Here is a 19,510-nt window from a genome sequence, read left to right on the forward strand (position 1 = left end):
AACGTCAGTGTTTTATGTTGTTCTTTAGGGATTTGTGTAAAGTAAAAGAGTGCTGTCGAGATATTTAAGAGTGCTTGAATAACTATGTAGATGAGTGAAGTCGAAGTATACAATTGGAAGCGTACGCCAATGATGATGTTGATAAAGATGGCAATGGAAGCCACCAGGAAAAATGGATAGAGAAAACTCGGTGTGAAACATGAACACAATATATAGATGACGATGCTGACTAACGAAAGAATACTGAGAAGTCGTGCTCTTCTCATTATCGATGATGAAACATATCCTGGTTGTGCCGGCAGAACAGCCGTCTTTAGGAACCAAAATACCAGTGATCCAAAATACTTCATGATTTGAAAAGTACTCCTCGAAGTTACTTTCTTCATAGGTTTCAACGATTGAAATGTTGATATCGCTCCTGAACACTCCACTTGATTTACAGATGGAACTGTAATAGATGATGATGATAAATCATCAAATATATCCAATGTTATTATTGTCATGAATATATAAAGTAAATAAATAAAAAGTAAAAAAAAATAAAAATAAAAAAGATAAAAAATAAATATATAAAAATAATAAAGAAATTTATTAGTTATTGATTGTTTTTACAAAAATTATACAGATTGGAATAGATAAATAGATAAATAGATAGATTAATTAATTTGTAGATAATATTATTAAAAAAAAAAAAGAAAAAACAACAAAAAAAAAAGGATTGTGAATATCAATTCAACTAATTATATAATTAAGATGGAAATAACTGAATTGAACTGATAAGATTTAGGTACACTTGAATTTTGAGTTTTGTGATAAAATAGATTTGTGTCGATGTGTGAATGAATCTAATTTTTCGATGGTTAAAATAATTCAAATGAATTGAAGTTATAATTTAATGAAAAACGAACCGGTACACACCTTAAACATAAATCACAAAATTAATTATACCAAAATAAATATTTAAAAAATAAACATAAACAACAAAATTAATCTTTATCTTTATCTTTTTAAAGGTGATAAAAAATTAATTTGTATATTTCAAATACAAATTATTGAAAGAAAGTAGATACACATTTAGTAAAGTTACAATTATAACTACAAATATACTACTACTACTACTTTTTTAAATAATTTATTAACCTATTTCTATTTTAAAAAGTAGATCATTTATGATCATGATTATTATGATTTAATTAGAATGATAGGTTAGGTCGGGGCGTAGTGTGTGGTTGCTGTTAAGTCAGTTTAATCTCAAAATTTTTAAAGATAAGTTGGGGGATTAAAATTAAAAAAAAAAACAAAAATAAAATAAAATAAGATTATAAAAAACCCCGTGTCCATATATTTTGTTAAAATTAGAAACATTTATACAAAAAAGGTTGGAATTGCTTAATCAATCAGTTTTGCAATTTTTGGTTTTTCAAAAATTTTAATTGGACAATAATCTGATTTCAATCTGTGTGTGCTGATTTCATATGATATGTGGTTTGATGTTTATTTATGTTAGAAAGTGTGGTGTGGTATGGTGTGGTGTGTGTTTAGGAGAATGAATGAATGACCAGTCGAAATCTATAGATTAATTAATCCATCGGTTATTAATTGAAAATAAAATAAAAAAAGTATAAAACAAAAAAAAAGTAAATTAAATAAAGAAAAAAAAAGAAACTTTTAAAATAAAGGAATAATATATATATTCAATAATTATATATGTATAGAGAATATTTCTATCTCTAACTCTATCATTATCTTACTTTTATTAATCTATTTAATAATAATATATTAAAAACTAATAGAATTGGATAATAATATTTCTAGAAATGTTATTATTAAAAAGATTATTGGATATAGAATCTAATTATTTCTAAGATTTATTTTTATAGAAAAGATAGATAGATAGTTATATATAAAGATATATAAAAGATAAATATTGATGAAACAGCTGTTTATTCTAAACTACTGGATTTTAAAAATGGGTGAGGTTGTTATGTTGTTGTTGAGATGTTGAATTTAATCAAAATGTGAGTTGTTGAGATGCTTGTTGGGATGAGCTTAAGGTTGAGCTGCTCTAGGTTCTGGTGTATGTTACTCTCATGAGCACTATAGTGCTCTTACATTATTCTAAAAGTTATAAATAAAATAAAAATAAATAATAAAATTTTTAATTTCAATAATTTTAAAACAAAAAAATAAAACAACAATAACAATTAATATAAAGAATGGTATTCCAGTTGAACAATAAAACAATAAAATATAATTATGTGTGTGTGTGTGTGTGTTGTGTGTGTGTGTGTGTGTGTGTGTGACGGTATCTTTATTTAACACCATTTATTCATCTTAAAAGCAAAAATAAAAAAAAACACCACTGTCACTAGTTTCTATGTTATTATGTGTGTAGCCATTTAGAAATGGAACACACAGGGTAAGAATGTAATTAATTGCTTGTTTTTTCAATCAATCACAACAAATATACTCCATTTTAAGTAAAGAAAAGTTGGGAGGCGTTAACTTTCTACATGTACTGAACAATAAATAAAAAAACAAGCAAACAACCAATAATAAACTTTTTAAGATGATCATAATCGGGTTCGGTGAGTTTGCCAGAAAATGTGTTAAATGGTACAAAGATGTAACAACAAACAAACAAACAACAAGTACTAACAAAACTTGTTGTGTGGAAGGACTCGGGTACCAACTTGTTGAAAAAAATATATATTTTAAATAGTAATTTGCTATATACAAAGCTATTGTAAACTTGATTTTCCTATTGACCAACTAGTATGGAATAATACAAAATTTTAAAATTGATTATTCCAAAAAAAAAAAAAAAAAAAAACTTGGGTACCTAAAGTTACCTTATTTAAATATTTAACCCTATTAATAATAATACGAATCAGGTAGAGATTTAAGAACTTATATAAGTGTTTCCAATTTAAGATAAATGGTGTTTTATGTGCTTGTGTGTTTTGCGTGTTGTTGTGTGTGTGTGTAAATAATGCAAAGTTAACTATTTAAAATAATTGCTATTTTTAGTAAACTTGATTTTAAAGACTGAAATAAACTCCATATATGTATATTTATATATATATAAACAAAAATTTATATATTTCTACTTTTTTTTTATAGTTTTTTTAAATGTTTTTTTTTAATAATAGCTTAATATAATATAATGAAGGCTAAGATGGCTATTAATGAATTTATATATCCTCGGAAGTTGGAGGATTGTATTCGTCGTCGTCATCGTCACTGATTTCGTGTTGGTGTAATCGGTATTCGCTAATATCATTGTAACTCTCTGAGAAACTCTCTGATGAGCAGCTGTCGTCATCATAGTCATCATCTGACAGTGGGATATGATCGATTGTCGGACATCCACAATTGCCACAGCTGACTCCATTTTCAGTGGTTTTACCACCGATGTACTCTTCACACTTCTTACAACCCTCACATATATAATTCTTGTAATTAATGAAATGTAAATCCAGTATTGGTTGTTGTAATTCATCTAAACCAATATTACCATCGTCCTCCACATGATTATTATCATTACTATTACTACTATTTACAATGTTATTTTCTTTATCTTTTTCCTCTTCTTCTTCTTCTCCTTTTTCTACTTTCTCTACTTTTTCCACTTCATCTTGTTTTTGTTCATCTTCATCTACAGTTTCTTCAACAACAACATTATCTTTAGCAACAATTTGTGATTGTTGTTGTTGTTGTTGCTGTTGCTGTTGCTGTTGATGTTTCTTTTGTAGTTGTAGATCCAAATGTAATTTGAATTGATTGATGATTGATTCTTCAGTTGATGACGTTATTTGAGATATGCCTGTATTGAATGTTGTCATTAACTCATGTCTGTCTCTATTTGATAGTTTTCCACTCTTTGTTAACTCTATCAGTTGTTTCAATCTATCAACACTACTACAACTATCATCACTGCTACTACTACTCTCTGTATTATTATTATTTACAACTTTTGTTTGATTATCATTTCCATTCATTTATCCTTTAAATTTTAAAAAAAAAATACAATAATGTGATTATTATTACTATTATTAAATATTCAATTTAAATAAGTTTTTTTATTTTTGTTTTAAAAACATCAACTTCATTTTCTTCCAATAAATTTCTGCAGAACAAAATTAAAAAATATTCTCAAATTTAATCAAATTTGGGAGAAAGATCAAATACATGTATATTTATTTGTAAATATTAATTTTATACAATGTCTTTTAGAAAATAAAAATACGAAAAAGAGAATTCGAGTAAAAGCAATTACATAGATTTATAGATATTTATTTACAAATTGCTATAAAAAAGTTTTGTAACTTTTCATAATTATCTCTACACATAAATTGATCATAAAATAAAACGGATGATGAATGATCGTTGTGTTGTTGTTCAATGATAACATTGCTTATCATGGATGGCGAAAATATTTGCAAAAAAAAAAATGTGGTAAATAACCCCTAAAAGCAGTTTTTTTTAAAACATTTTAATTAAATAAATTTGTTTTTATCAGTATTCATTCGCAAGACATACAAATTTAAACATATCTTTTTGAATTACTTTTTTATTTTTATTTTCTATTTTTAATACTATATATATTTTATTTATTTTAATATTTATTTATTTTTGTAAATCATCAGTTAATTAGTTAGTTGCTAATCAAAAAAAAGGGAATAATAATAATAAAATAAGAAATGACAGAAATGAATAATATAACTACAAGTAGTACTACTACAAATACTGCAACTTCATCGATTCTCATTACCGAGTTGGAAGATGTAACACCACAGTATAAAGAGATGATGGATAGAGCAAAGGTTGAGGATTTCAGTGATATTGAACAATCGCAATGTTTCATACCGGTTGGATGTGATACAGATGGTTCACCAGTATATCTTATCATCGCAACTAATTTACCAATCGGAAAAGAAGGTCTTGAGAAACTATTAAAATATATTTGGTAAATTATCATTTGCATTTTATTTTATTTTTATGCAAACAATTGTTTTCAAACTAATTCCAATTATTTCTACTACTATTACATTCATTTCATATTGAATATCTATTTAGTTTAACACTTGAACCAATTGTAAAAGGATCACAATATACATTGGTATACTCACATCATCTATTAAGAAATGAAAGTACACCTGAGAAATCATGGTTAACATCAACCTATCAAATGTTACCAAGAAAGTATGTTTGTTTAAATTATATATATGGATATAATTATAATTATTTGAATGTTAATTTAATATTGATATCGACATTTAGTTTCAAAAAGAATTTAAAACACTTTTATATTATACATCCATCGACTTGGCTGAGAGTTATGTTTATGGCAATGTCACCGTTTTTAAGTGAAAAAGTTTGGAGAAATAAATTGGCATACATCGATTACATACAAGAGCTTCCAGATACCTTGGATCGTGCACTCATCAAATCGAAACTACCTGAAGCGGTAAGAGAATACGATGAGGAGCTATTGGGCAAACCAGAGGTAGCCGAACAGGTCATGTCCACAATGGAATCACTTGGAAAAGAGTTACTCTCTGCTTTTGCAACTCCATCTCTATTGGGTGGTGATCCTGCCAAATGGGGTTAAGTCAACCAACGCTAACTACAGTTTTCTAGATTTATAACTTCCAAACCCTTTTTCTTTTTTTTTTTATTTGTGATATACATCTTTTGTTTATTAACAATTGTAATAAAATTTAATCAAAAAAAACAAATAATAACAACAACTCCATTCCCAATCAAAAAACAAAATAATAACAATCTTTTTAAACCAAGTTTGATTTGTACAAATAATGAATTAGTTATTTTTTTGTCATGATTATTTATTAGTTAAACTATTATTTTCGATACTATATTATGTTTTAAACTAAAATGTGATATTCTGAGGTTGTTATTATTGTTATTATTGTTATTATTGTTGTTGTTAATATTGTTATGTTTTGATAGTTAATTTAATTAGTTAACTTTAATATTCCCTTGATTCTCACAACACAGATCTACTTTTGTTGATTGTTGTTGTTGTTGTTGTTGTTGTTGTTGTTGTTGTTGTTGTTGTTGTGATACATTATTATCTTTGTTGTTGTTGTTGTTGTTAGCATTGTTGTTGTTGTTATTATTGGTAGGTGTGTCATTACAACAATTATTATTATCACTACAACACAGTTGTTTCGTTTGCAACTGTGAAGATACCTGTTGTTGAAGATGCTGTGTGGTTTTAGAGAGTAACAGACTCTCGTAGGAGATCAATTGTGAAATGAATCCACGATTTGGTTGTATGCATGGACGAATCGATTTTAGGTATTGGAAGCAATACATAAATGGTTTGAAAAAAAATGACATTAAATAGCTAATTACAATGGTGGCAGATCGCGATACACCAGCAGAACTAGAATTGATAACACAATCGATAAATCAATCAGGATTAGTTAGCTTTCCGCTTGATATCAATAAGATGAAACTACTTACCAATGAATAAGAATACCACCGATAGATCTACCTTGATCGATAAACTTGTGTGCTTGATCGAAATACGATTTCAAATCTTTCTTCTCCTCGTCTTCGATTGAGATTGAAAGACATTTGAAGTGATTGTCGTTTCCATAGGCTGGTGGGTTCGTAGAAATCGAAAGCACGTGTGTAATGTTGTGATCTTTGAGACTGCTAACAGAGTTGGCAGCCTGTGCTGATCCTATAAATAATTTCGGTAGTACTTGTTGAGCATCGAATTCCTCAACTAGGCAATCTACCATATCCCAGTAACCTCCACATCCCTAGATTTAATTATATATACAGTTTATACAAATAAATATAGAAAAATAAAAATAAAATAAAATAAAATCAATCAACAAAAACAAACAAACAAACAAACAATTTCAAAAGAAAAATCAAATTAGTTTATCATTCTTATTTTTGTGTGTGTAAACTTTCTTATTTTTATTTTTATTTTATTTGATCTTTAATTTTTTGCAATAATACTAAAAATAATAATAAAATAAAAATAAAGTAATAATTTGTTTTGTGTTTTCTTGTTTGGAAATATTTTGATACTTACACTCATTTTTTAAATTATATATATTGATTGTTATTACTGTTTGATTAAATTATTGATTCTATTCAAAAACTGAAAAAACTATTATGATATTAAATTATTTTTTTTTATTTATAACAAAGTTGGTTGTTTTCTCTCAAAAAAGGAAAGATATCTAAAGTAGTTTCTATAAATTGTTCTTTGACTAATGAAAAGAAATAATAATTAAAATGAATGGTAACAAATAAATTAATTAATAGTGTGAAAGCAAAAAAAAAGATAGATTGGCAACAGATGATAACACGAATAAAAACTTTGAGGTTGTTTTAGAGTGTGACCGCCACCTATCACATATTGTGAACCCACATTGTGATCTTGGGAGAGACAAAATTAATTGTTTTTTTTTTGTTTTTTAAAAAAAACAACACCTCATCAATTCAATTGAATTGCGATTATTAATAAAAAAAGCAAAAAAAAAAAAAAAAAAAAAGATTTATTGGTTCGCAACCCAATCCAAATTCAGATATTTTATTCTAATAATGGTGGGTGATTTTTATAGATGTGGTATTGAATAAAAAAAAATAATATATGTGTAAATTACAATAGTGTCATAAACATGTTGACATTATTCTAGAAACATATATATCTGTATTTGTATTCGTTCTTCATATTTTTTTAAAAAAGTTACTCTCATACTTTTATTTTAATGAATTTTTGATGCACTATCAAATATCCAATTTGGGTGATATCTCACTTTTTTTGTCTTTAATATTATGTTGATGGTTCTTCTCCAACTAAGACTTCTTCTTCTACTTTTTCTACATGTTCGTGTGCATGCTCTTGTTCCATCTCTTGAGTTTGTTGTTCATGATGATCGTGATGTTCTTGCTGTTGTTCATTATGTATCAGTTGGTCATTATGTTGAGTTGTTTGATGTTCTAAATGATTATCATATGTTACAGGTGCTTGTTGTTCTTGTTCTTGTTGTTGGTAATCGTGATAAATGGTTTCTGTATTATTATTTACAATTTCATGTTGTTGGTGTTGCTGATGGTGAATGTGATGTTCTTGTTGCTCTATATGTTGTTGGTGTTGATGTTGGTGATCTGCTGGCATACCCTCAACAACAGTCTGTTCTGTATATTGAATATGTTCATGGTGATTCAGATGATGATGATGGTGTATGTGATGCTCGTCCTGTACCATTATCATATGTTGTTGTTGTTGTGGTTGTTGTTCCTCCACCATATGGTGTTGATCCATAGGTTGCTCTTCATCTGGATTTGCCTGTAGAACTATCATACCGACATAGATACCAAAGTTTGGATGTACTTGTTCTTGTTCTTGCTCTTGTTCTGGTTCTTGTTGAATGTGATGCACTTCGACTTGGTCTTGCTGTTGATTAGGATCGTGTTGTTGTTGTTGTTGTTGGATATCCATGTGTTGCTCTTGGTGCAATAGATGTTGTTGCTCATCTATGTGATGCTGATGTTGTTGATGTTCTTCAACCATGGCGTGCTCTTGATGCTGTACTTGAATATGCTCAACCACTTGTTGCTCGTTGGATTGCTGTTGTTGTTGTTGTTGGTCATGTTCATGAACTACATGTTGTCCTTGGTGTACTTGTTCTTGCTCATGTTGTTGCTGTAGAGCATGTTCATCTTGAATATGTTGTTGATCTTCTTGCATATGATCCTGTGCTTGCACTTGCTCAAGATGGATGACTTGTTGCTCCTGTGCTTGCTGCTCATGTAATTGTTCTTGCTGTTGTTGTACTTGTTGTTGTTCTTCAAGGTGGATATCCTGTTGCTCTTGTACTTGTTGCTCTTGTTGTTCTTCAAGGTGGATGACTTGTTGCTCTTGCACTTGCTCCTGCTCTTGTTCTTGTTGTTGTTGTACTTGTTGTTGTTCAAGGTGGATGACTTGTTCTTGTTGTTCCATTTGATCATGTTGAAGCTGTTCATGTAGGATCTGTTGTTGGTCTTGTTGCTCATGGACATGCTGTGGATGTTCCTCTCCGATCACTTCAGGAGATGTGCCCTGTTCGGTCTCAGTAACATGATGCTCATGTTGTTCATGTTGTGCATGTTGTTCGTGGTGTGCATGCTGTTCAATTTGTTGTTGTTGTTGGTGTTGGTCAATGTGATGTTGATGTTCGATATGAGAAGTATCTTGGTGTGAGAATATATGGAATGGAACATGTCTACGTGCTCTAAAGCTTGTTGGTGAGGAATGATATATATGCGAGGGTGTTGTTGATGTTGTTGTTGTCGTTGTTGAGGTAGTGGTAGATGTAGTGGTCGATGTGGTTGAGGTGATTGCATTGGAGTGATCATCAATGATCTCCTCACCCAAAACAATCTCTGCCGATGAATCCAATGGTTGAGCATCGGAAGTGTTGTTGTTTGCCGCCGCTGCAGCCGCTGCAGACTTTCTACTGGATTTACCTTTGGCTCTCTGAGATGAAGAAGTAGATGATGATGATGACGATGTTGTTGTCTTGGCGCGCTTTCTCTTTGGTTGAGTTGGCTCGATGGTGGCGGGTGCAGGTGGCTTGTGAACAACTGCTTTCGGTCTCCTTGCTATCGATATATTATTACGCTTCATCATCTGTGAGATATACGATGGTGTCAACTCGATCTTGAACTTCTCGAAAATATATTGTTGAATGGTAATGGAATTGATATCACCTTTGTTGCCTGACATATTCTCCAACTCCTGTTGACACTGATCAACAACAATCATATGTTGTTGCTGTTGCAATTCCTCTTGATCCTCATGGACAGCTGGAGGATCTTGAATATCTTGTTGTTGTTGTTCACTTTCAATTTGATGTGATTCTCCACCATCTCCATCTCTTTGTTGAGGTTGATGTTGTTCATTTTCAACTACTTCATTCTCAACATTGTTGGTATCTTCTTGTTGTGAATGGTGGTGATGATGATTATTATGATGAATATTTTCATGTTGTTGTTGTTGATCAACAGTTACACTTCCAGTACCACTTCCACTGGCAATGTCACCCTCATCTTCCCCAACGATTTGGTCCATGTCCATTAATTTCTGAGGATCTTGAAGTTGTTGTTGATGTTGATGTTGATGTTGATGTTCATTGTCAATTTCCATGGCAGGACTATCACTATCAAGTCCAGGCAATGTGAAACCCTTTGCATTTGAAATCCACTGAAGCACACTGTTCTCTACATCCGATCCTACCTTTCTCTTTCTTCCCTGTTTCTTGGCACGTGCCTTAATGGAGTCTCTGTCCATTGGCTTCTTATTCCATCTTCTAATTGTAGTCTCATTGATATTGTACTTTCTAGCGACCTGTGATATCGGTACACCTTCCTTGACTTCCTGTAGTACTTGAAGTGACAATTCTGCACCCTTTGTCATTTTTTTTTTTTTTATTTCAATTTTCCAAATTCCAACTTTTTTTTTAAATAACTATTAGGTTGACCATCTGAAAATTATAAATATTAAATAATTCATTGGATATAAAAATAATAATAATATTCAAAGTTAGTTTTTATTTCATAAAAATAATTATTATTCAATCAAATAAATTATAAACTATTTCCAATTTTTTTATATATTATATATATTTTTATCCACATTTCTTCTTTAATAAGCTGGGTAATAGAATTACTGTCAAAGAAAAAGTTGTGTAAATTTACATAATTCCAACTTCTTCTCTTTCTTTTTTTTCTTTTGCCAAAAACAATATTGTTGTTATGTTAAAAAAATTAACAAATCTCATCTTTTTTGTTCGCTTTTTCAAAATGGTTGTTCAAAAAATTAAAATTTTAATTTAAAAAATAAATTAAAGTTTGTTGAGGTTTTATAAATATAAATAGATTGATAATGGTTTATAATTTATAAGATCTACAATTTCTAAAGATTTTCTACTTACAGATGCTTTATTTCGTAATAGTTATTTACTTACAGGGCTTTTATTTCACAACTAAGTAAGTGAGTGAAAAATTCTGCCCAAGCTTTTTTTTTCTTATTTTCCAAAAAACCATTTTATTTTAATTTTATTTTATCAACAAAATTTTTTTGTGACAACGAACGAAATGAGAAAAAACAAAAAAAAATTCAATATTCAAACGTTACTCTTTTTTTAATTTTTGAGGTTTTTTGTTGGATGATTCTTTTTTTTTCATTCATCATTGTGTGATTAAATTTTTAGTGTGAAGTGTATTCATTTTTTTTTTTTTTGATTTTTTTTAATTTTTGAGTTGTTTTTTTTGTTCGTTGCTTTTTTTTTTTTGTGATCATTTAGATTTCAGAAATTACTTTTTTGTTTTTTTTTTTATTTTTTATTAAATAAATTTAAAGTACAGTAATAATGTCAAAGTGGATTAAATACGTTAAGGAGATGTTCACTCCAGGTCACTCCATGGAGTTCTTCCACAAGCCAAACAACAACTCTCTTCTTGAAGTTTCTGAGTTGAATGCCACCAGAAGAGCCATCAAGAGAGGTAATTATCATACATATTAGCACCATAGTAATAATAATCACAATAATGATAATATCACTATAAGTAAAATATTATTCAGCAAAAGAGTCAAAAAAGAATCAACATATTCAGCATAAAAGAAAAAAAAACAGTCAACGTGATCAACATATCAGATGAAACTTTAGCTTGCAAAAAAACAATGTGGGAAAATCAACATTCTCATGGGATATATTCCACATAAGACAGATGATTTTTTTAGAAAATCATTAGCTGAGATCAATATAGATGGATACATTACATACAGTACATATGTAGATATAGATACAGTACAGATACATAATACATAATACAGATATAATAATAGTAAAAATGCATGTTAGATACAATAGCAATAACAGAAATAACAGAAATAAAAGAATAAAAAGAATAAAAAGAATAAAAAGAATACAAAAAAAAAGAATAACTGATTTACTAATATTTTGTTATTAAAATAAATAGACGATTTCGGTCACGAAATCCTCACTGGACCATTCGGTACTTTGAAGAGCCCAGTCGTTGTCGAATCAATCTTTGAACACAGATCAGTTGGATGTGAAGGAGGTGAAGGTGAGGAACACGACCTCATCTTCCACAAGGTCACCGCCAAGAAGCCAACCATCTGTTTGGACTGTGGTCAAGTCTTCAAGCTCAAGAAGATCGGTACTGAGGGTGAAGTTATGTATTATTAAACAGATATCCCTATAGCCCCAAAAATATTATTTTATTTTCATTTCACCTTTTTTGTTAAATATATTAGTATAGTATAAGGATTATGCATCATAATAAACATCATCACACAGCATCAACAGCAGTAACATCATCAACAACACAGTAGCGAACATAGCTCAACAACACAACAACAATAATAATATAAATAACATACAACATAGCTATAGAGTTACAAAACAAAACAAAACAAAATATAAATTAAATTAAAATATAATATAAAAAGAGTAGGAACTTTTTATTACAAAATATAATATTCACACCATGGTTTCTATTTTTGGTAATATTTGATGAATGTATGAAGGATGTGTTGTTTTGTTGATTGACCAAACAAATCTCTGGTGAAAAAAAAAAAATCAAAAAAAGCAAAAGAAAAGAATCTTACCTTTTTAATTTTAACTTTTTTTTTTTGTATAAATATTATAAGTTTATTTGTATTTGGATTATTTATTATTCCATATGCATCATTAATGAGTTTTCTTCGTTGCCATCTTCTTCAATCGGTGCATTTAATGAGGTTGGAAGGAAGTTGGTGTAGATAGCTGGTGCCAACATCATTAACGACATGATGATGAATACGAACCAGTGATTGATTGGGAATGGATGACCTGATGATACCGACCAGGCCACCACTACCGATGCCAGTGTTGGTCCTATAGTACGACAGAATGCAACGAGTGATTGACCAAGTCCATTGGCTTGTCCCTTTCGCGCAGAGTTTGCCGAGTTGTTGACCAGTGTCATCACCGGTGTGAACACCAATTGGCCGCAGAAACTACGGATAAATGTGAAAATGGAAAGCACGATCCAGAAGATGACCAAATGGGTTTTCGATGATTTTTCGGGTTCAGGCGCCATGTAGTTGAGCGTTGGGAACAAAAGGAATGTGCCTACCGAAGCGTAGCAACCCATCTTGAACGTTCTGATGATTCCAATCTTTTGACTGATTGGCTTGACAACGAACACTTGCATTAGAATGACAGAGACACCTCCAATCGCTCCGCATATTCCGATATCCTTCGAGGTAAAAGAAAGTCCACCGTGTTTGATGGGCGCCAACGACCAGATCGGGAAGGATTCGTCGTACATTGTGTAAACAAAACCTACGGCTGCGTACAACATGGTTGCCGAGAGAATCAACTTGTCTTTGAAAATGCTTGGTGTGTATTTGTTCACCATGTTTGTCAACTCTTTGGCAAGCAAGTCCACTTCGTGTAGTGCTCTTCTTCTTTTGCCTTTAAAGGAACTCTTTGGAATGCCACCGCTGGCTTGTAGAGTTGCAGATTGCTCCAAAATTCCGCTGAGTGAAGTCATTTCTAGATCTTGGTTATTCTTTTTCATTGCATCGGTTGCATCTTTCAGTAGACTCTCCTTCTTTTGAATATCGTTATTCTCTGTGTTGCCATGTTCATCGCTATCCGACTCGTAGTCGATGTTCGAGGTTGGAGGCGTACTCTCTCCACTCAGTATTGGACTATCGATGTCAATATCAACTCCGATCGGTTCTTTCTTGGATTCCAATTCCATTGGCTCCTCCTCTTCCTTCTCTTCTGCGCCTACTTCAACATTTGACATCTCAATATCATTTCTCGTGGATTTAAATGTCTTCAAGGTTTCATTCATTGTCATATAGGTGAATCCCAAACCGATAGCAGTCAGAATTCCAATCACCAAATTTGGCAAAAAGAAAGGGAACAAATGTCCAAAGAAATAATTATTTTTGAAAATGAATGGAATATTTTGTGCAGGTTGACTTAAAATACCTCCAACAATTGGTCCAACAATTGAACCTAAATTAATAAATAATAATTAGCTTTTCATTATAATCTTCTATTTTCATAAATAGTTATTACTGAAAACTTACCAAAACCCCATGTTAAACCAATCCAACCAAATGCTTCAACTTGGTTGGTTTTATCTGTTACTTCACCGATGTATGTTTTAATGACACCGATGTTACCATTGAGAATTCCATTGATGGTTCTCGCTACGATCAGTAGTGGAAGATTCGGTGAGAGTCCGACGGCCAACACCGATATAATGGAGCCGACCGATCCAATAACGAGAATCGGTTTACGTCCGTACTTGTCACTCATTTTTCCCCAAAAGAAACTGCTTACGAATTGCGCAAAACTGAAAGACGATGCTACGAAACCGGCGTAGTATCCCACTTTGTCTTCGTCGGCGGTCACTCCCATGTGGATGATCATGAAACCAATATAGGAAAAGAGTGATGTATTTCCAATGGCTTCGCAGACCAACAATACGAATGGACCCATCAGCTTTCGCCAGGGAAGTGGTGTGATCGCTGGTTTCTCCAGAGACGCCTCGTCATTTTCGCCACCTGGCGTCGGTGTATCTATGTATATTGTATTATCTTGATCGGCGTCTGATTTCAGCTCTTGGGCCTTCTCTTTCTCTTCAACTATTAATCCATAGCTTTCATCTGGATAACTACCACCTCCATCATTATTCTCATAACTGTTTATCAGGATTGCGTCTCCACTATTATTTTCACCCTCCAACATGTTTGGATATTTTTTTTCTGTTTTTATCTATATCTTAATTTTGTTATTTTTTTTTTTTGGAACAAACTGAAATTTCCAACTGCAATTGCCTATATTAATTAATCCGTCGATAATGTTAATAATTATGATAATGTTAAATATAAAAAAATAAATGGTTTTATAAATATTGAAATAATGATGATGATAATGATATATTAGTATAAAGTAAAATCATTTAGAATGTTGATGATGTTTATAAATAAATCTTTAATATGTTAACACAAAAAAAAAAAATGAGAAAGAATCACAAAACAAGTGACATTCACAAACACACACAAAGATCTTTGATGGTATAATCCGTTAGTGATGATATTGATACGCAGAAATGATGAATAACTAAAAAATAAAATTAACAATTAATATTTATATAACAAAAACAACATCACAACTGCAACAACAGTATTAAGTTATAAATAAAAATGAAAATAAAGTTAAGTTATGATTTAATAAAATAAATGTTTTAAATAATAGTTTGAAATTGAATTTAAAATGAATGTAAGATTTGTAACTCTATTCTGTTTGGTTTACTTTTTTTTTTTTGCTTATTTGGTTTTTTTGTTTTTGCTTGGTTGTTTGTCACGACAATGAATTCATCACATTTAAATCACACTCGGACACACAAACACACAAACACACATACATTTAATTTGATTTTGTTTGTCAATGTTGGATTATAAGATCACATTCAATGGTTTATGAAACAATAATGAAAGAAATCATTCAGATTAACGAATATTGTTGTATACCATTTTTGCAAAATAAACACAAAACGTCTATTTTTAACAGAAATAATTTTTAAACGCAAAATCCCTTAGATTAGCCTGGTAGAACACATTCTTTGGTTTAATCGAATAGGTTTTTTTTTTTTGCAAAATTTTTTTTTTCAATCCCACCCCTGAAATGCAATACCCCATCACCTTAATTCATCAGATTATTTTGATGAAAAAGATCTATCATTATTTTTTCTCACTATTACTTTTGTTCCAAACAAACAGTCATTTTCAGATTTGATTAAGTGATATTTATGAAAAAAACAAAATTTTTGAGCTTAAGAACTGAGAAGATAAGGTGGAGTGGTAAGTGTAGAGTTACATCCACCATATGGTATTTAAGAGAAATCATTAAGAACAGAATGAATGAGTCACTCATTTATTTGTAACCTTTATGTTTTACTAAAATTTATGAATATTCATTTGATTTGTCGATGACATTTTCTCTATTTTTGGTAATGTTTGTTGATTGCTGGCTCCATAAGTTCTTTGATATATGATGGGTTCATGTGAGTGCCATCCAATGCGTATTGGGTATTGAACTGATTACCTGTAGAGTCTAGCAATTGATCAAAGAAATCTAACCACTTCAATTCCTTGGTTGCTTCAATCTTTTGTTTAAATATCTTATTAAAGGTCTTTACAAGAACTCTGAAAATATGATAAAAAGATAAGATAAAATTAGATTTCTAGTTTCTTGTAGTTTTCAACAACAGCAATAATTACCTTGTTTCATTTAATACAGGTACAACTGGATGTATATAGATTTTATAATTATACTTTGAAACCAATTCCTTGAGTGCTTTAATATAGATATCAATGGTAATACCCATACCTTCTTCAATAGTCTATAATTTAATTGAATTGAATTAAGTTGTTAGTAATACTGTTGGTTGATTGTTTGACTGAGTTGTTATTTCTTTTAAAACTACTAAACTTACATTATATCTACACTTCTCAACTGATACAACTATACCTTCACGACAATCAATCTCACCGAATTGGAAGACGATTTCTGATCCTTTGGGTGCGGTAGTTGTCACGTTGTAAAAGTTATTCTTTGGGAAGAACTTGCTGGCTGGTCTCAAATGCCACATCTTCAGACCGGTTGTCAAGAGTGGATGGAACAATCTTGGTTGTCCGTTGATGGTAATCGACGACCAAGAAGTGGTGAGAGCATGACTGTCACCAGCAATGTAAATGGGTGGTGCACTGATAATTGGCAGTTGCTTGTGAACCATCAACTGAGAGACACAACAGAAGTAAGCATGTTCATTACGTGCTGTTGTCATGTGGAGATTACGATCCTTTCTCAGTGGCTCGAGCGCTGTGATGAGCAATGGCAATGGTTCAAGCAGTCCCACCACATAGAAAATCTTGGCTATAGTACACCAAAGCGAGATCAAATCCAAATCAAACTTGGTATATGGTTTGTCGGCTTTGGGATGATCGTCGTCGTCGACCACCAAAATCTTCTTGTCGACCTGCACCGGGCCACCCTCGGGAACTGGCAACTTCCAACTGGCATAGTTCTCAGGTTTATTGAGATAGTCGATATGCTTTTGCTTGCCGAGGATGGTGAGAATGTTACCGTTGGTCAATTTGTAGTTTGACAATCCTCTTGGCTTGTTGGCGGTGAGGTATTGGTAGATGACGACCACTGCCTCTGGATACTTGTTACAGACCTCGAGATTGTGTACGAGATTGAGTGCGTAGTTGGCGTTGGATGGATCGGCGTTGTATGCCAGTCGCATCAAATCGACTGCCGCCTCGACCGCGCCATACTCCTTGACTACTGACGACATGAATGCATAGACCGGTGCACTGTTGACAGTGTCCTTGAGCTGAGACAAGAGAAATTCAGTGCCTTTCTTCTTGACGATGTCGGCGATTGCATCTTTGGTAAAGTCGGCGACTGGCGAACGGTCGGCGCTGTTGGCGAGACGCGACAACAGCTGCATGAGAACGGTGAGAGCATCGCCAAGCTGTTGACGATCGATCAGCACATGTGCGAATCCCATCAGTCCTTCGAGAACCGACTCGTCGGTGTGAACAATAGTATTGAGAATATCACAGCCTTGTTGTTGGTTGTGTTGGTTGCCAGAGTCGTAGAGTGCACGTCCAAGCATCGCTCGCAAAGTCAGGTATTCTTTGTGCTTGGAACCGGCAGCATCGCATGCACTCTTCAAATGTGTAATGGCATCTTCGTACTCCTTCACTGCCAAACAAATCTTGGCACCGAGCAAGTACAGCGTATAGTCCTTGTCTTTGGCATGATACTTCAACGCCAACTCTATATACTTTTGTGAGAGTTCATACTTCTTTGCTTGATAGTAGATATCGGCAAGTTTGTACAAAGTCGTTTTCTCTTGTGGATACAAACTTAATACATTCTCAAACAAAGGTAATGCTGACTAAACATTAACAAAACAAAACAAAACAAAAAGAATATTAAAAAATGTTGTTCAAACCGTTCAAACATCATAAATGAAATGAAAATCTAGATACATACTTTATATGATTGTTTATCATATAATATTAAAGCCTGTTGTAATAATGCTTCAACTATGACTTTACTCTTTGGGTCACACTCTGAAGATACTTTTGGTTTCGGTGTGGATGATGTTGGTTTCGATGTGGTTGACTTGCTGGATGTGGTTGTTGTGACGGTGGGTGCGGGTGTAACTACCTCTGGAACTACCACTGCAGGAGTAAAAACATCTGGAATCGGTGTGTTTGAATTCTTTACCACAAAGACATCCTCTAGATTCTTTACAACCTTTGTAATCAATGTAGTATCAGCTTGCTTTCTACCTTTGGTATCATTCAAATCGATACAATTCGAAGTCAATTGATTCTGTTCACCGAATTTCTTATTATACTCTATAACAAATTGCTATTATAAGATAAATCATGATAATAATAATGATAATTAATGATATGTAAATCAACTTATAAACAATCAATATAGTAAAAAAACTTAAAAACTAACCAGTTTCAAATCTTTAACAGTTTCTGTTGGTGATTTTGTTTGAACAATCAATGTGAACTCTGGAGTTGATTCATAATGTGCATAATACTTCATTATATAGTAGTACTACTAAAAACAACAATCTAATAATAAATATATAAATAGATAGATAATCAATTAAACAAAAATGAAGATCTTCATTGAACTCAATTCTCATAACCAAAAAAAAATTAAATTTTTACAAAAAAAAGATTTGATCAATCTTTGACTGATATTCTATGAAGTTGTTTTACTCTTTAAATAAACCTAAAGTAAAAGGGTTTTAAAATTATACATATATTATTATTATTATTATTATTATTTTAATATATAAAAAGTTTAAACTTTTCAAAAGTAAAAAGGGTTTAGTATATTGATAACTCATTCACAATGATGAACTGTTTTTAGCATACAGATTTTAAACCAATGAAATGAACAGTTATAACTGCTCACCAACTTTAGGTCACAGTGGTAATTCTAAAATTTAATAATATAATTATAGGTTATTAATTAATCAATAGAAGAATAAAAATGTTATTTTTAGAGAGAATTGTAGTAGAATAGATTGATTAAACATGTTTAAGATTAGAAACGCCCAATGAAAACTCAACTTTCCCAACCTAAATATAGATAATGAAATACATATGTGTTATGTTATTTAAATATTATATTTTCTTAAATTGTAGAATTAAAAAAAAAAATAAACAATCAAACACATTAAACACATTAATTCATGTTTTGATTGATTGGAAAGTTTAATTTAAATTCACTTGCAATTAATTGCTCCAAACCCATTTTCTTCAATTTGCTGATTACTAATTATAGTTTAAGTTATATCATTGCACCAACAACCATTTCAAGAATATGACATTTAAAGTATA

The 19,510-nt window shown here is 31.2% G+C and overlaps 7 protein-coding genes across 7 annotated transcripts; 2 read left to right on the forward strand and 5 right to left on the reverse strand.

Moving 5' to 3' along the window:
• Positions 1-24: 24 nt before the first annotated feature.
• On the reverse strand, positions 25-3,064 carry PPL_09011 (uncharacterized protein; the record flags this gene model as incomplete). Its single annotated transcript, XM_020579810.1, has 5 exons — positions 25-448; positions 1,071-1,118; positions 2,562-2,692; positions 2,835-2,871; positions 3,036-3,064. The coding sequence occupies 5 exons, from the start codon at positions 3,062-3,064 to the stop codon at positions 25-27; spliced, it is 669 nt and encodes a 222-aa protein (XP_020430485.1).
• A 130-nt stretch (positions 3,065-3,194) lies between these two features.
• On the reverse strand, positions 3,195-4,001 carry PPL_09012 (uncharacterized protein; the record flags this gene model as incomplete). Its single annotated transcript, XM_020579811.1, has 1 exon — positions 3,195-4,001. One exon carries the CDS (start codon positions 3,999-4,001, stop codon positions 3,195-3,197), a length of 807 nt encoding a protein of 268 aa, XP_020430486.1.
• A 702-nt stretch (positions 4,002-4,703) lies between these two features.
• On the forward strand, positions 4,704-5,614 carry PPL_09013 (CRAL-TRIO domain-containing protein; the record flags this gene model as incomplete). The annotated part of the gene is made up of 2 exons (XM_020579812.1): positions 4,704-4,969; positions 5,080-5,614. The coding sequence occupies 2 exons, from the start codon at positions 4,704-4,706 to the stop codon at positions 5,612-5,614; spliced, it is 801 nt and encodes a 266-aa protein (XP_020430487.1).
• A 368-nt stretch (positions 5,615-5,982) lies between these two features.
• On the reverse strand, positions 5,983-7,084 carry PPL_09014 (dual specificity protein phosphatase family protein; the record flags this gene model as incomplete). The annotated part of the gene is made up of 3 exons (XM_020579813.1): positions 5,983-6,412; positions 6,493-6,797; positions 7,079-7,084. The coding sequence occupies 3 exons, from the start codon at positions 7,082-7,084 to the stop codon at positions 5,983-5,985; spliced, it is 741 nt and encodes a 246-aa protein (XP_020430488.1).
• Positions 7,085-7,825: 741 nt separating this feature from the next.
• Positions 7,826-10,450, reverse strand: PPL_09015 (helix-turn-helix domain-containing protein; the record flags this gene model as incomplete). The annotated part of the gene is made up of 2 exons (XM_020579814.1): positions 7,826-9,632; positions 9,678-10,450. 2 exons carry the CDS (start codon positions 10,448-10,450, stop codon positions 7,826-7,828), a joined length of 2,580 nt encoding a protein of 859 aa, XP_020430489.1.
• A 955-nt stretch (positions 10,451-11,405) lies between these two features.
• Positions 11,406-12,245, forward strand: cxeA (cytochrome c oxidase subunit V; the record flags this gene model as incomplete). Its single annotated transcript, XM_020579815.1, has 2 exons — positions 11,406-11,538; positions 12,016-12,245. 2 exons carry the CDS (start codon positions 11,406-11,408, stop codon positions 12,243-12,245), a joined length of 363 nt encoding a protein of 120 aa, XP_020430490.1.
• Positions 12,246-12,732: 487 nt separating this feature from the next.
• On the reverse strand, positions 12,733-18,704 carry PPL_09017 (uncharacterized protein; the record flags this gene model as incomplete). Its single annotated transcript, XM_020579816.1, has 8 exons — positions 12,733-14,072; positions 14,147-14,837; positions 15,124-15,185; positions 16,170-16,270; positions 16,346-16,467; positions 16,561-18,033; positions 18,132-18,515; positions 18,612-18,704. The coding sequence occupies 8 exons, from the start codon at positions 18,702-18,704 to the stop codon at positions 12,733-12,735; spliced, it is 4,266 nt and encodes a 1,421-aa protein (XP_020430491.1).
• Between the last annotated feature and the right edge of the window lie 806 nt (positions 18,705-19,510).

This window comes from Heterostelium album, assembly GCF_000004825.1.
Source record: "Heterostelium album PN500 unplaced genomic scaffold PPL_scaffold9, whole genome shotgun sequence".
NCBI classification, from domain to species: Eukaryota; Evosea; class Eumycetozoa; order Acytosteliales; family Acytosteliaceae; genus Heterostelium; species Heterostelium album.